The 15443-nt window shown below is 25.0% G+C and overlaps 2 protein-coding genes across 3 annotated transcripts; one reads left to right on the top strand and one right to left on the bottom strand.

The window, feature by feature from the left end:
• The first annotated feature begins 201 nt into the window (after positions 1-201).
• Positions 202-7762, top strand: LOC123262835 (ubiquitin domain-containing protein 1). The gene is made up of 4 exons (XM_044725306.1): positions 202-529; positions 3421-3780; positions 4887-5005; positions 7251-7762. The coding sequence occupies exons 1-4, from the start codon at positions 448-450 to the stop codon at positions 7407-7409; spliced, it is 720 nt and encodes a 239-aa protein (XP_044581241.1). The 5' UTR covers positions 202-447; the 3' UTR covers positions 7410-7762.
• A 2307-nt stretch (positions 7763-10069) lies between these two features.
• On the bottom strand, positions 10070-15238 carry LOC123262807 (cytochrome c oxidase assembly protein COX15 homolog). 2 transcript variants are annotated; one of them, XM_044725243.1, is made up of 6 exons: positions 14994-15238; positions 14601-14902; positions 14312-14444; positions 12724-13363; positions 12400-12650; positions 10070-10273 (listed from the first exon to the last, which is right to left on the bottom strand). In XM_044725243.1, the coding sequence occupies exons 2-6, from the start codon at positions 14899-14901 to the stop codon at positions 10237-10239; spliced, it is 1362 nt and encodes a 453-aa protein (XP_044581178.1). In that variant the 5' UTR covers position 14902; positions 14994-15238; the 3' UTR covers positions 10070-10236. The 2 variants fall into 2 exon arrangements, with proteins under 2 accessions (XP_044581178.1, XP_044581179.1); XM_044725244.1 differs by lacking the exon at positions 10070-10273 and having other exon boundaries at positions 12326-12650; positions 14994-15237.
• Between the last annotated feature and the right edge of the window lie 205 nt (positions 15239-15443).

Genomic DNA, 15443 nt, shown 5'->3' with positions numbered 1-15443 from the left:
TACACTATTTTACAATTTTTACAATAGCTTGGCTTTGGCTATCAAGAAATCTTATCTATCTTATCAAGTTAACTTATCAAAAGTTGATAGTGTAAGTGATGACATTATCAACAAAAATGAAAACAAGAAAGCAACGCCATCAAGCGGGATAGCGGGATAACATTAAACTAAAAAGAGAAAAAAGATGATAAACTTCGTAGAATATAAAGAATCGAACAATCATCACCCTGCGTGAATATTAAATGTTATACATATATTTAATTTATTTATATCGTGATAATCACTATTATTTATTGATTAAACAGCAAAACTGTAATTAAATGATCAAGAAGTAAAGTCTTAAGGATAAAAAATCCAAATATGGATAAAAATGAAAAAATTTTTGATAAAATTATTATTATTATTGAATTACAGTAGTGAAATGTTTGGTTATTTTGATCGTGTAGAATGGGTGGTTGCATTGGAATAACGAGGGCAAGGACTGCCTCTGTAGATGATACATCAGCTAATTCAACTAGAACACAATCAGGTAATTATTATATTTTATTATTTATTTATAATAATCATTGTAATAATATTTAAATTTTAATAATTCATCCAGTAAAAAATATGTAAGGGGAACAATATTTTTGCAAAAAAAATTATTTTGTTTTTTTCATTCACACGACAAAATAAAATGAATTCATTTTTTTTTTTTTTTTTATAAAAACATTTTGCAGAATATTATTATTGATACATTTCTCTAAATCATTTTTGCAATTATATCATGTCAAAATTTACAAACTATTAAAATATAAGCATTTAAAAAATTTTGAACAACTATCTTAATTAACCCCTCAAAACAGTAAAAATTTGTAATAAACCTATAAAACAATTGTTTTCATAAAATTTACTATCATACAAAAGATAAAAAACATATATATGTCATAATTTTTTTATCCTCGGGCAACTGAATTAAATATTGAAATGATAAAAATTATAATAAAATTAACAGACATCTGAGATTTTTCAAGACAATTTTCAAACAAATAAATTGTTTTAAAAAAATTCCTTATGAAGAAACTAAAAAAAAAAATATGAATGCAAATTATTTAAAATTTTGTTTTAGATCTAATGTAATGGATAAACAAGACCAAAATATAATCATAAATCCGGTAATTACAGTATCATTGATAAAAACCTTTACATGCCAAATTAAAAAAAAATTTCTGTAACATCTTTATTTTTCTACTCTGAAATAACTTTACTTTGCAATATGATCACTTTGAAATAATATCTTCTTAAATTTTATTGTACAATCAAAAATATCTTTGTATTTTAATATTTTTGGTTAAAATCTGTGGGGACGTCTTGATGAAAGCAAAGTTTAATATTTTTCTTACGTTACATCTTTCCGAAACTTTTTCCGCTAATACGAAATAAACAAAAATTTTTATTAGTAAGTTAGTTAAGTTTAGTTAATAGTTAAGTTTTTCTTAATGAATTCAACAAAACATTTCTTATCTTTTAACTTTCAAAAAAGTAATTTTTTTAAGCTTATATCTCTAAAAACTTTAAGTCGATATTTTTTTAATTAACTCTTACAATCATATTTTAATCATATAAAATGATTTTATCTTTTAATAAAAGTACGATTATAACTTTATTAATAATTAATTGAGATTCATTATTTAAATCTTTTAACTTTAATTCTAATTCTAATTATAACTTCTGAAGTATTTAAATTACAATTTTTAAATGCCTTCGTATAATAATCCTACCTTCAAGGTGTTTTCAACTCATAGATGAAAATAGTGCGTATTGTTAGAAAATTTAACATTAGGTTGAACTTCTAAGTTGAAAAAAAAAAAATTAGGAAAACGGTTGACCCTAAAGGCCATCCCTGCAACTTCCCGCTAATTCCGTTAATACCTGGCCGCTTTTTTGAGCTCTTCGAGCTCAAAAGTACAATCTGTGTGTTGTTTTAAGCTCTCCGAGCTCAAAAAGATACCTTTTCTATGCTTTTGAGCTCTTTGAGCTCAAAAGTCTGATAGAAGTTTCATAGAACACTATTTTTTGAATGTTCATACCGCAATAACTTTTGAATGAATGAACCGATTTTTACGTGGTTGGCGGCATTCTACGTAGTTTTTAAGCCTTATAAATAATTTCTAAGTTTCAATTGGTTAAACTAGAAATTTCGGAGTAACTCTGAAAAAACACTTTTTTCGGTTTTCTTTCGTTCACGATATCTCTCGAACGAATCAACCGATTTTGACCGGATTGACGGCGATCGACGTGGTTTTTCAAGGTTGAGAGCTGATTAGTTTTTGGAATCGATCGGTTGAACCGTTTAAAAGTTATCCCAAAAAAACCACTTCAGAAAAAATTTTTTTTCCTACTTTTTTTTAGATTTCTCCAAATTTCTCAAAATCTATCGGTCCGAATCGGTTCAAATTAACAGGAAATCTAAGTTTGGCAAAGCCCTTTCAAATGGCACCAACCGCGATGAAATCGGTTCAACCGTTCAAAAGTTATAAGAGGTTTACATACTTACACACACATACATACAGACATAGTGACACCCTCGCGGGAATAGTCAGGAAAGCTTCCTAGGACCTTAAAACGTCGAGATCTGATGAAAACTCGATTTTCGAAAAACGGGGTAAAACCAATAACTTCCCGATTTTTGAAAATTTTCAATTTTCTTAGCGGGAAGTTAAAAATTAGGAATATCATAATAAAATTTCACGATTTTTCCATAAAAAATCAAAAATGGCACAAATTACTCTTTTTTTTTATACAGGCTTATCATTTTTTGATGCAGCCTTGTGTGGTTAATACTCTTCTAAAGTTTACACATCATTTGAAGACCTAATTTTTTTTGACGAAATTCGAAAATATTACAGAAGTATATTTGTTTTACAACTTTGGTGATTTGTGTCTCATTCTTCGCCAAGATTATTTTACCACACTTGACAAAAATCGTTTAAATATCTTTCACACTCTATTAAGTCATTTTTAAGTGAAAGAAAGTATTTCACAATAGTTGCATACACCAATAACAAACTACAATTGGATGTGGGTACATGTAACCAACTTAATATATTCAAATTATGTGGAATGTATTTCGGTGATGAAAGAAATATTTTTGTCATTAAGTTGAATAATTAAAATAACAATCGAATAGAGCTTTACGTACCTTTTTTTTTTATAAAAATTGAAAACTTATGATTTCATTCAGATTTATCCAAAACTTTATCGTCAAAATTTAGAATTCTGAGAATTTTTTTTCGTTTATCGATTCCAAAACTGGATCTTTCAACATAAAATTTTTTTTTTCATACAACTATTTTGTCTTTAGTTGTGAGATAATAGTATGTTTAATCTATTTATTTCATAATAGATCTAAATTAAATCAACTTGAGTTATTTTTTTCAGGTAATTCTCGCAAAAATCATCCACTTTGCCATGAAATAATCAGATGGAAATCGGATGTACCATTAACTGAAGGACAATTACGCAGCAAGCGCGATGAATTTTGGGATACAGCACCAGCATTTGATGGTAGAAAAGAAATATGGGATGCATTAAGGGCCGGTGCAACCGCTGCAGAAGCAGCAGATTATCAATTAGCACAAGCCATACTTGATGGCGCAAATATATCCGTACCAAATGGATTTCTAACAGAATGTTATGATGAACTAGGAACTAGATATCAAGTACCAATTTACTGTTTATCATATCCGATAAATATTGTTAAAGAAGATAGCGGTAGAGATTCACCAGCTGATTGTTCAGGTAAAATATACACTGTTATTAACCTTTTTTTTTTTTTCAATGTCACATTGGTTATGATAATTAATATCTTTGTTAAGTATTATTAATATTCTGATGATAAATATTATTTTTACAGAGTCTAAAAAAAAGTTAATGCTGAGTAAAAACATTTAATGCATTATCGAGTTTGTTTTGATAGATTATATTTGAATTTTCATAAATCGTTATTTGCATGTAGTGGGAAATAACTAATAACTTTTTATCTTCGTATAATGTTTCTTTCGAAAAAGTGCGCATTTTAGATCGTTGATTGAACAAATAAATTTTGTAATCTTATAAAAATAATTACTCTGATAAAAAAATTATATATTTATAATTTATAACAGCTATTAGAATAGCAGAAAAAACCAGCTATATTTTCTGATTTTCTAGAAATATATTAGTTTATTGTTAAAAACTCTCCCGACTTCAGCTCAATTAAAAATTTTTAGAGGTCACTCAAGACTTAAAAATTTCCGAAATCGTCAAATATAGATTTTTTTTTTGTTATTCTATTCTACCATTCTCTACGTTAGAAAAATGATCTGTACGTTATAAATTTTAAGTTGATATTCCGATTTCTAAGGGTCGTTCAAGAAATGAAATACGAGAAATCATTAAAAAAACAAATATTGCTCCTACATTTTAATAAACAAACATTTAAATTTTTATTAAATTGGTAGTAAATATTCACTAATTTTTAGAGGAAATGAACTCTTAGTTATTCGATTCTTAGTTCAATCACGTCAGAAAATTCGTAATTCTTTATATTTGTTTTATACTGAAATTTGAACAAGTTATTGCATTCAGTTTAAAAAACTAAGTTGAACTTTGTTTACTTGAAAATATGTTGAGTACACAAATAATCGTCAACAGCCTCTAAAAATTTAATAAAGAGATAATAACTATTATTAGAAAATGCAAAAAATTTCATTAATTATTCTTAAAACATTTTAGATATGGATATGTTTTATTAAATTAATTTTTATAACTAACAATGCAGTTAACAAATTAACTAATGGTTATTTTCAATTATTATTTTTACATTCACTTATACATTATACCCAATAATTTTTTATTTTTTTCAGAACCTGTTGATGGTGGTATAGAAATCACATTAAAATTGAGACTGTCAACGACTCTTGCAGACGTTAAACTTCCGGTTTACAGTAAAGATACTATTGGAATTGCTAAAAAGAAGCTTCAGGTAATTTTTATTCGACTAACAATAGTTTTTTTTTATTGAAGATAAGCATTAACCCATTAACCAATATTTTTTTATCATTTAGTCGATAATAAATCTAGATTCATAATATTTATTTAGTGAAAATACACTGTCAAAAAAATTCGTTCAAAAATTTTGATTAAATATAATTGTTTATTACTTATCACATCACTATCCACATTGCACTCTTCGAGTCATAAAAAAATAATAAAAAAATTTTATTTACTCTTTAATTTCAAATCATTCATTCAAAACGCATTGAATCGTAAAAAATCTTTTTTAAATAATTTTAAACAAAGTTCAAAATATGTTGAATAATGAATGGATAAAAAAAATGTCTCCCTATGACATTAAAAATTTTTAATGACTCATAGATGAATAATTTAAAGCTTATTCTCTTCCAGCTTAGAAAATTTTTTATAAGGTAAAAGCCCCAATAGATGATCACGTACCAGTATATGATCATATATTGGGGCTTTTACCTTACTTTCAGATTAAAAAAACAAAGGTAGACCATAATTAACAAGAACAAAATACAAATTTTACGTTCTTTTAGCTTAAAAAAAAAAAAAAAAAAAAACTTTATAGTTAGAAGAGTTTAAAATTTAAAACACGCGCTTTCTTTTCGTTAAGGAATTTTTTTTTGTGTCTTATTAATACAACATACAATGAGCAATTTTAGTAATTTTTGAGTTTCTTAATCGTCTGTTTTTTTTTAATTTTTTTGGAATAATCACATAGGGTAAATGCACCAATTATTGACCGATTAAGGTTTTCTTTTTCTGTACTAAGCTATAAAAAAACTATTGACTTATCAACTACAATTTGCAATGGATTTTATTAAAGTTAAATACTTACACGGAAAAAAGTAAACTGTAATAAATAACAGTCGATTTATAATAAGTAATGATCAACTGCTAAAAGTTACCATTTCAAACAGTAAAATCGTGATTTTACTATTCACTTTATAATATTTTCCATTTAAACGTTACAATTTACTCTTTACATGGAAGAAAATACTATTTCAAACAGTAATATTCGCTATGTAAATGTCTAAAATGTTAAAGTATAATAATTGAGAATTCAGACTTTATTTATCATTTGGTACCTAAAAAATGATCTTATGATATGTATAAAGTATGAAATAAAGTTAGTAAATTTCTAATACAAGCAACGTCAATATTTACAAAGTAAAATGGTAAATTTTAAACGCAACGCTAAAAATCAAACTGTAATTATTGACTTGCTTGGACTGGTAAAATGTATATTTTAAAAGTATAATTTTTACTGTTTCAAATGTTAAATTCTCTCAGAGTGAGACCCCCTTCTCTTTCATCTGAGTTCCCCTTCTCTTCATAATATGGACTATATATTGAAATGGCAATTTTTACTGTTTGAAACTGTAATTTTTTAAGATGAAAGAGTCGTTATTTACTATAGTGACAGCTACTAATCACTCATTTTGGATATTAAATTATAAATTTTGGCTTTTATACTTTCTACATTAAGTTCTGTAATATTTATATTTTTGTCACCCCGATGTCCGCTTTACTGTTTGAAACTATAAAAATTAACCGGAATCCGAGTGAATATTACAGTTTACTTTTTTCCGTGTAATTAACAATAATTAATAACTATTTATAATAAAAATTAACAAAATTATATTAATTTTGTTATTTAAATCTTGAAATACTAAAATCACCAATTATTGACCGAAGAAATCCAATAAATGACCGACCGTTGTCCAATTAATTGACCGCTGAAATAATTATAAGTAATTTTGTAAACTACATGTATGTAATTAAATTTATTAAGTACTTTTGAAGACAATAATATCTCTGGAAAAAAATTAACCGATTCCAATGCGGTGTCAGCATTCGATTTAGTTATTTGAGCATAAAAATTTATTTCATATCATAAAACGATTTGACAAAAATTTAAAAGTTATGTAAAAAAAAATACTTTTTTCGATTTTTCATGCCGAATTAAAAAATTTTTAATAGTAACTAAATATAAAAAAACATTTTTCCTAAAATTTTAAGATGATAGATTATAGATAGATTATTTCGATGTATATAGAAAAAAAACAATGGCAGCTTAAGTCAATAGGTTGCATTTAATGCATTATTTTGTATATTATTAAAAAAAAATAATAATAAATAGATAATTGGTTTTTATCAATAATAATAATAATAATAATAATAATAATTTTTTATAAATTTTATAGAGTCAAGAAGGACTAGAACCTTCAAAACAAAGATGGTTCTTTGGAGGCAAATTACTTGGTGATAAAATGCACATAGAAGAAGCTAAAATACAACCCGGATATGTTATTCAAGTAATTGTTAATGCTGAAAAAGATGAGAGTCCTACGAGGAATAGTTGAAAGATAATATTAAAATTAACAAGAAAATAATTTAATTAACTTTATTTTTTACTAATAAAATTATTAAGTGAAGTATATAAAATGAAACAAATTCAACACTTAATTAAGAATTATACAATAAACAAATTAATAGAAAAGGATTACAGCATATGTATTTTAGTTTTTCAACAATAATGTTATAAACAGCCATGAATTGAAAAAAAAAATCCATATATATATACATATATATATATATTGTATACAGCGTCCTTAATAATATGGGAATAATTATTAGTAGTGTACAGTACAATGGACTGAAAATTTTTAATTATAATAAAGTAATATTTCTATAAATAAAAAAAATAAACAATTTTTTTTTCTATTTTTTTTTTTTTTTTTTTAAGAAGAAATATATTTATTAATGAATACAGACGAGCACAAAAAGCTTAAATAAAAATATCATTTTTTTAATGTAAAAAGGATACATGCACATATTTTTCTGTTTTATAACTATTACTATTATTATCATTTAAAGAAAAAAAAAAATCAATTCAACGTTTTGAAAATGTAAAGAAAAATATTTTTATTATAAAATTATTGTACGTAGATTATACATTAATTATTAGATTTAGATAATAAAATTATTATTAAACAATAAAATTTATAATTATACTATATTGTATTTTATAAGTGCAATTTTTAATAGTAAAATAAAATTGAATAGTCGAATTAATGATTTATTGTCAAACTACAATAAATTCAAATAATACAACAAAAAATAATATTAACGAATAAGGAATGTGTTATGTATTTTTATCTTGACTTAATTTAAATAATTTATGCTTAAACTCTGAATTATTAAAATTTATCGAACGACCCGTTTAAAAACTATAAATACTTCTATTTGAATAGAAAAAAAAATCATGAATTTACTGTATGCGAGTGCAAACACTTATGTAACTATAATCTTAAATCACGATTATTTTCTAAATTATAAATTTTCTACGCAAATAGCATTCGAATTTACTATAAAATACCCGCGTTTAATTAGATCAGTTGACAGATATTTGTAATGAAAAGAAAAAAAAATTTTTTCTTAAAATTTTGATTAATCATTATTTGAGGATATTTTTTAAAAAATATAAACAAAATATGGTAATTTTGACTATGAACTTAAATAAAATTTAACATTTTACGTCTAGTCAGGTAATAAGGTCTATGAATTTAGCATATCTACTCAAATAATTAAATTATACTTAATATGTTTAGTATTTGAGATCAATAATCATAGTAATTTTGATTTAATAATGCAATTATTGATCTTAAATACTGTAGATGATTAAAATGTAGTTGAACTATTTAATTATGTTAAAGTAGGACTTATAATCTGACTACAGGGAGTAAGGTATAATTATAAGATTTTTTAAGATATTAAATTTTATTTCTGTTAATGATAGAAGTTACTATATTTTTTTCTATATTTGGAAGACGTAAGTGCTTAAATAATGATTAATATTATAAATAGTTGATTAAACTGGATATTTTTCATTTCATCACAAATATCCTGTAGCTAAATCTTATTATTACTCGTCAGTACCTTAATTATATTATTGTGTGTACGAAAATAATTGTGTTTTTTTCCATCATAGTATCAACAATAGCCATGGCTATTTTTTTGATAAGTTGTATAAAATTGTATTTCAAAATACTTGTTTGCAAAAAATGAGTGAAAAAAAAAACTATGTTCTTTTTTTATTATCTTGTGATTTTTCAAAATGCACACAAATTTTTTTATAAAACAAAAGTTTACAAAATCTAAACGAAAACAATGATAATAATAGTAATAGCAGTCAATCAATAATATAAAATGAAAATTGTAGTAAATAAATTATGACTGATTGGAAAATGACTGCCAGTAATAATTAATTTAAGAATCAAATCAAAAGTGAACTAGTTTGACCCTTCAGCAATCACGTTATCAATATTTCGCTTACGCTCATTCAAAAACGCTAATAACTTTATCGTTCAAAGAGAACCGATAATTGAAACTTTTTCTATCTTTATATAATTTGTATATTTTCAACTTACAAAGTCTAGATGATTTATTTTGTCTAGAATTTATGAAAAAATATTTTCAACACACTCCTCAGGAAATGTGAGCTTTTTCCTTCTTTCGAGATAAAGAATTACCTAATAGTTAACGTGAGTGCTAAGGGTTAAAAAAATAATGAATAACAATAATAATAATAATAATAATAATAATAATAATAATAATAAGAACGTCGACCTTCAATAATAATCAATTAAACAAAATACAACAAATTGAATAAATATCGTCTATCCAATCACGTCCGAACATAATAAATGAAAAACATCGATAATTTAGGAGAAAAATTTTTATTACACTCTATTTAATACATAACTCGTTCAACACAAACTTTTGTACACTTTTAACATGTGAAAAATTTCCTCACGAATTATTTAATATATAAAAAACGAAAAATACTCAAATTGGTCAATTTTTTTACCTCTCTTTTTTAAATATTAATTACACTTCAATAAATAATAAATTTTCTGTTAGCTTAAATATTTAAAAAAAAAATTTTAAAGCAAAACTATTATGTGTATTATTGACTAAAAAAATTAAGTATTTTTTATACGTGAAAAATAATATTACTTTTATATTTTTTTCGTTTATTTATGTAAATAAGTTTATTATATATATCATTTTACTACTCTGTCGAATTCTGTTCTGATAAATATCCTTCTGGAGCTCAAAATACAGTTGACTGACAAATCGTTTGAATGTTTCACCTGCAATATCTCAGCGAGCAAAGCAACAATCAAGTTAGACCCACACCAACCTTGGCGCTTCTGCTATAAATCTAACAAAGAATCATTTGAATACTTTCTTCCAAAATTTTTACCATAAATGTTTGTTCCTACTTCCACTTGTAGTATTAGAATGGATAATTTATGTTTATAGATGATTAAAGAAATTGAACCTTTATTGTCATATTTTCATGAACCCTGATATGAAATTTAACTATATTAATGCAAAACTACTTTTATGGATTTATACTACATTCATCAGAACGAAATCCAACCGTGTATTAAAAATAATTCCCTGGCGGATCCGATTTACCGGAATTTACAGTGATTTCACCGTGCACGTTCACCGTGATTTTCGGTGAATTCACCGTGAATTACCGTGAAAACACGATGACTTTACCGTTTTTTACCGAGAAGTTCGGTAAATAACCGAATTACAGATTTTCACCGTGAATCACTTTAATTATATTAATTACGGTAGAAAGATCTTATAAGCTCACTCTAGGTAGGTGACCACGTTGTAAATGAAAAAAAATCGATTTTTTTGTTGTTGCATTTTCTCAATCCTTATTTATACTCTTATAAATCACCTCGAAAAATTCGAATTCTAACATAGTGAAATTTGTGAAAGTGTGTGCGCGCTCCACATAGCGCTTATATATAATAGCAAGTAAAAACTTTAAACGCGTTTTTCTCGAAACTATTTTTTTTCAAATAGCGGACACTTAATCTCTAAAACTACTCGACCGATTTCAATGCTTTTATTTTGGTCTTTTTTTGTTCATTGAGATAAACATATTTTTTTTTTTTTTTTTTTTTTTTTTTAAGCAAAGAATAGTGGGAGCAGGGGTTTTTTTTCAAACATCAGCTATTTCTTTTTTATTTATTTTTTGGCAAATTGTGGTAGATCGCCTCGTAAGAAACCTCTCTTTTGAAGATGCTGTTTTTTTTATTTTTCATATTCACCAATTTTGAGATTATCTGTCCGCCATGGGACATTTTTTTTGAGTCCTCAACTGTGTGAGATTCATTTTCAAACTATACAGATACGAATATGTAACCCCGTATTGTAATAAATTAGGATGACTAAAATTGAGTAAGAGAAGAGATTACTTCATAGCATGTTTGTTTTTCAAAGAAAAATTCGGTTAAACTATCGGCAGCTGTTTGGCCCAGGGCTCGAGTAACTGAATGTTTCAATGCGTAGAGGTGATATTAGGCAAGATTACTTGCGATTACTTAGAATAAACAGTAACATGGACGAACAATCTTTCTTAATTTCCAAATGCCTCCTTTGCATTTTTTCTCACAATTGACAATTAAAATTATTATTATACAATTCATTTACTTAATACTATAATTTCTGTTCAAAGTGTTAATTGATTCATTGATTAACTGCTGTACTGAATCTATGACTTATTTTTATAAAACTTAAAAACCTTACTTTGTTATTAATCTAAAACTATTATTGTAATTATATTTTAATACTTGTGTAAAAAATGTATTGTTTATTGATGGCCTTGAGGGAGCTTTGGCTCTAAGGTCAAATAAATATGTTCAACTATCAACTATCAACTTGAGAGCCTCCGAGATAATTGTTAAAAAATGAAATTAAAAAAAAAATCAATTATTTTTGCGTTTTATAAGCTTCAAACAAAAGTTTAAAAAAAAATCATTGTAATATCTTGTACAGGGTTTGGAGAAAAAATTATTGAAAATGTTGTATTTTTTAGACTTCCATGGCCACCTACCTTAATTAAATAAATATTTTTATTTTATTAAAAAATTAACTATTAATATTAAAAAAAAAAATAGTTAACTAAAAAATAGGTATCAAAATCAGTTGATTCGTTCACGAGTTATCGTTGTCGAAACAATGAGGAAAAAGTGAATTTTTCAAATTTTCGATCTGATCAATTTGTATTTAAAAGTAAATCATAGGATTCGAAAAAATGCTTCTTTTATTCTGTTTAAATGGTAATTCTTTTAAATTTTTCTTAATTCTGTCAAATTATATTATTTTATAAAGTCAAAATTGTTTAAAATAATAGATTTTTTTCCATAATTTCATAATAATTATATAAATCTAAATACACAACACTATATTAAATTTTGAAAATTTTATGTACAGTTATAAATATTTATTAATTAAAAAATAAATAACACAAATTAACTTTACTTTGGTAGTCGATGAACAAATTTTAACTCATGACAAAGCCAAACTATCGAACTGAGTAGTAATAAGCTACCAGATTGATGAGACGCTGCTAAAGGAATGGGAACATAATTTAATAGCGTAGTAATGCCCAATAAAACTTGTAAATAACCAAAAGCAACCAGGGCTACTACTGCTTTGGAACCACGACCTGGAATAGACAATTTTCTTGACATGCAACCTACTAATGTGATCATTGTTAAAGTTGTAATTCCCTGAAGAAAAAACAAAATAATTAATACCTTATGTATTTTTATAATAACTGCATCTAAAAAGAACATCGCTTACCAAAATTCTATGATCAAATTGAACAGTAGTTGGATTTTCTGTAAAGTTCCGCAAAAAAGGATAAAATGCAAGAATATCATCTGGAATCCATTTATCAGCCATTTTCGGAAAACTGTTATAGATTAATCCAGCATCCAAGCCAGCTACAAAAGCTCCTGAGAGTGCCGTTAAAAAAATTAACCCTTTGGTAGCATAAACAAAATTTTTCAATTTAACTAGTTTTGAAGCTAGTAATGAAAATTTTGATGATATATTATGTTCTCGAAACAAATCAATTGGCATCGATTTGGCAGGTACTAAATAATCCAATGCATTGTAAAAGAATCCAGCATAAATTCCTAATGCCAAACCTAAATGCGCTGCCAAGCGATACTGTGAAACACGAGGAATATCTCCAGGACCATCGAAACGGTCTTCTAATCCTGATTTAACCATATACCAGCCCATTAATCCTTGCAAACCAATTAAGCCCCCTAATGCTAAAACTTTTAATTTCATTCTTGGACTAAGCATTCCTTTCAGCCAAAAATATGAGGCCGGTACTATAAATGTTACTCCAATTAATCTTCCCCACATTCGATGAATATATTCCATCCACCAAATTCGCTTGAAATCTTCTAATGTCATATCTTTATTAAGACTGCAACAAATGAAATTATTTACATAATTTATGTGAAATACTTATAAATCATTGTGTACCAAATCACTAAAATTTAAGTTGAAAATTAAATAAATAAATATTTTTAAAGAAAAAATTAAAAATTAATGAAAAATGAGCAGTCAGGAAAATTTATTAGTATTTTTGTAGAAAATTAATAAAAAAAAGTATTACTAAATTATTCAAAGAATTAGTAATTAAGAAAAAAAGTATCTAGTTTCTTTATAAATTCGCAATTAAAAAAATTTTTATTTCTGAAACTTATTACATTGCAATTTTTTTAAATAAAAAAAAATTCATAACTTTTAAATTTTTAAAGATTAAAAAGTAAAAATTTAGAGGTAAATTTTTTTTATTATTTATTTATTTTAATCTTCTATTTAACCATATGCAAAGATACATAACAGTTCTATAGTCACATGAGTACTATGACATTTATATAAAGTTTATTTAATAAATTTGAAAACACAAAAATCAATAAATAAATTTCAATACATTACTTAGAATAATCAAACAAAGATAATATTTACTATTTTTAAGATAATTTAAGTTAAATTTATAAAATTTGATATGGATTTTAATAATTAATAATTTATTTATTTATTTGTATGTAAGCTTAATATGACAATTGTTTATTTGACGGTTCAAGAAAAACTCGAACGCTTTATTTTTAAAGTTTTCAAGCGAAACTTCCTTTTTTTATAACATTTACAAATTTTTTTTATTACATTAAAAAAATTATAAAAAAATAGCTAAATAAAAGAATATGATTTTCATAAGGAGGTAATAAAGTACAAGAATAATTTCAGATTTAAAATAAAAATTTTTAAGGAGCTTCAGCAGCTTAAAAAATCAATTTGATAAAATATCCAGGAAATATAAGTAGGTAATTCTATTTTAGTAAAAAATTATGAAAAAATATTAACTTACATTTTAAATTCAGGATACTGTTGATATTTTTCAAATTCTTCTATCCACTGCTGTTGAGTTAATGGCATTTTTTCCCCTAAAAAACGCCAGTTTACCATTGATAATCCTGATTCAGTAAGTCTAGTTATACCTCCTACAAAAAAAATTGTAATTTTTTAACAAAATATAATAAAATAACAAGAGTTTTTTATAACAATTCAATAAACAGTTTATTTTCCATAAGTTTTCTCAATTATTTCTAATAATACATTTTTGATAACTTCAAAAAGTGAAAAATAAAAAATAGTACCCAGTGATACTGCAACAAATACCATTCCGCTGCATAATAATAACCAAGATCCAACAAATTTTTTAGATTTTTTACATTGTGTTGATGAAAAATGTACTGTGACAGTTTGATTTGATCGAGTTGCATTTTTTAAAAATGTCAGTTGATTTTTTTTCAAAGTATTTGTAAACAATCTTACACTTGCAGATAAGCTTCTATTATTGGACGGTAACTTACAGAAAGTATGTGTGTTTAATACCAATAATTTTGAGGTTATTCTGTTTCTTATTCCTGAAGTGCACAATTTTGATAATACTAACATTCTGAAAGTAATAAATAATAACATTTTAGCAAGAGAAAAATTTAACTTCAAGTTATCATCTTTTAAGTTTTATTTATAATATATTTTCTTACTTGGTAGAGGTCCCGCTAGAAAATTATGAATTATTTGTGCATTTATCAGTTAATAAATGATTTTTTTTAATACATAAAATAACTGATTGCTTATAATAATTATCGTTAATATCACTGTTGTAATCAATTAATTATTTTTGAGAGTAATTATAATTTAACTCTATTTTTCACACGAGTTTATATATAATACTTGGAGCTGACTGAGAAAGTTGTTGCACACGCGCAAAACAGTGGAGTAATATGATGAAATATTACGAAAATTAGACTGCATGGAAATAAATTAACTTGCAATTTTTTTAAATTCAATTTCTAATTAATCTATTAAAAAATTTGAAAAAGAGCATGTTATAAAGTAAAATGATTTTTAAACATATTTTTAGCACATTTTAGCGTTTTTTCTGCTGGGACCTTTGGTTCAAAATAACTCCTTAAAAAATGATTTTTTTTTTT

This window comes from Cotesia glomerata, linkage group LG4 (genome assembly GCF_020080835.1).
Source record: "Cotesia glomerata isolate CgM1 linkage group LG4, MPM_Cglom_v2.3, whole genome shotgun sequence".
NCBI classification, from domain to species: Eukaryota; Metazoa; Arthropoda; class Insecta; order Hymenoptera; family Braconidae; genus Cotesia; species Cotesia glomerata.
The sequence above is the reverse complement of the archived record's forward strand: the minus strand, read 5'-3'. Positions and strand labels throughout refer to the sequence as shown.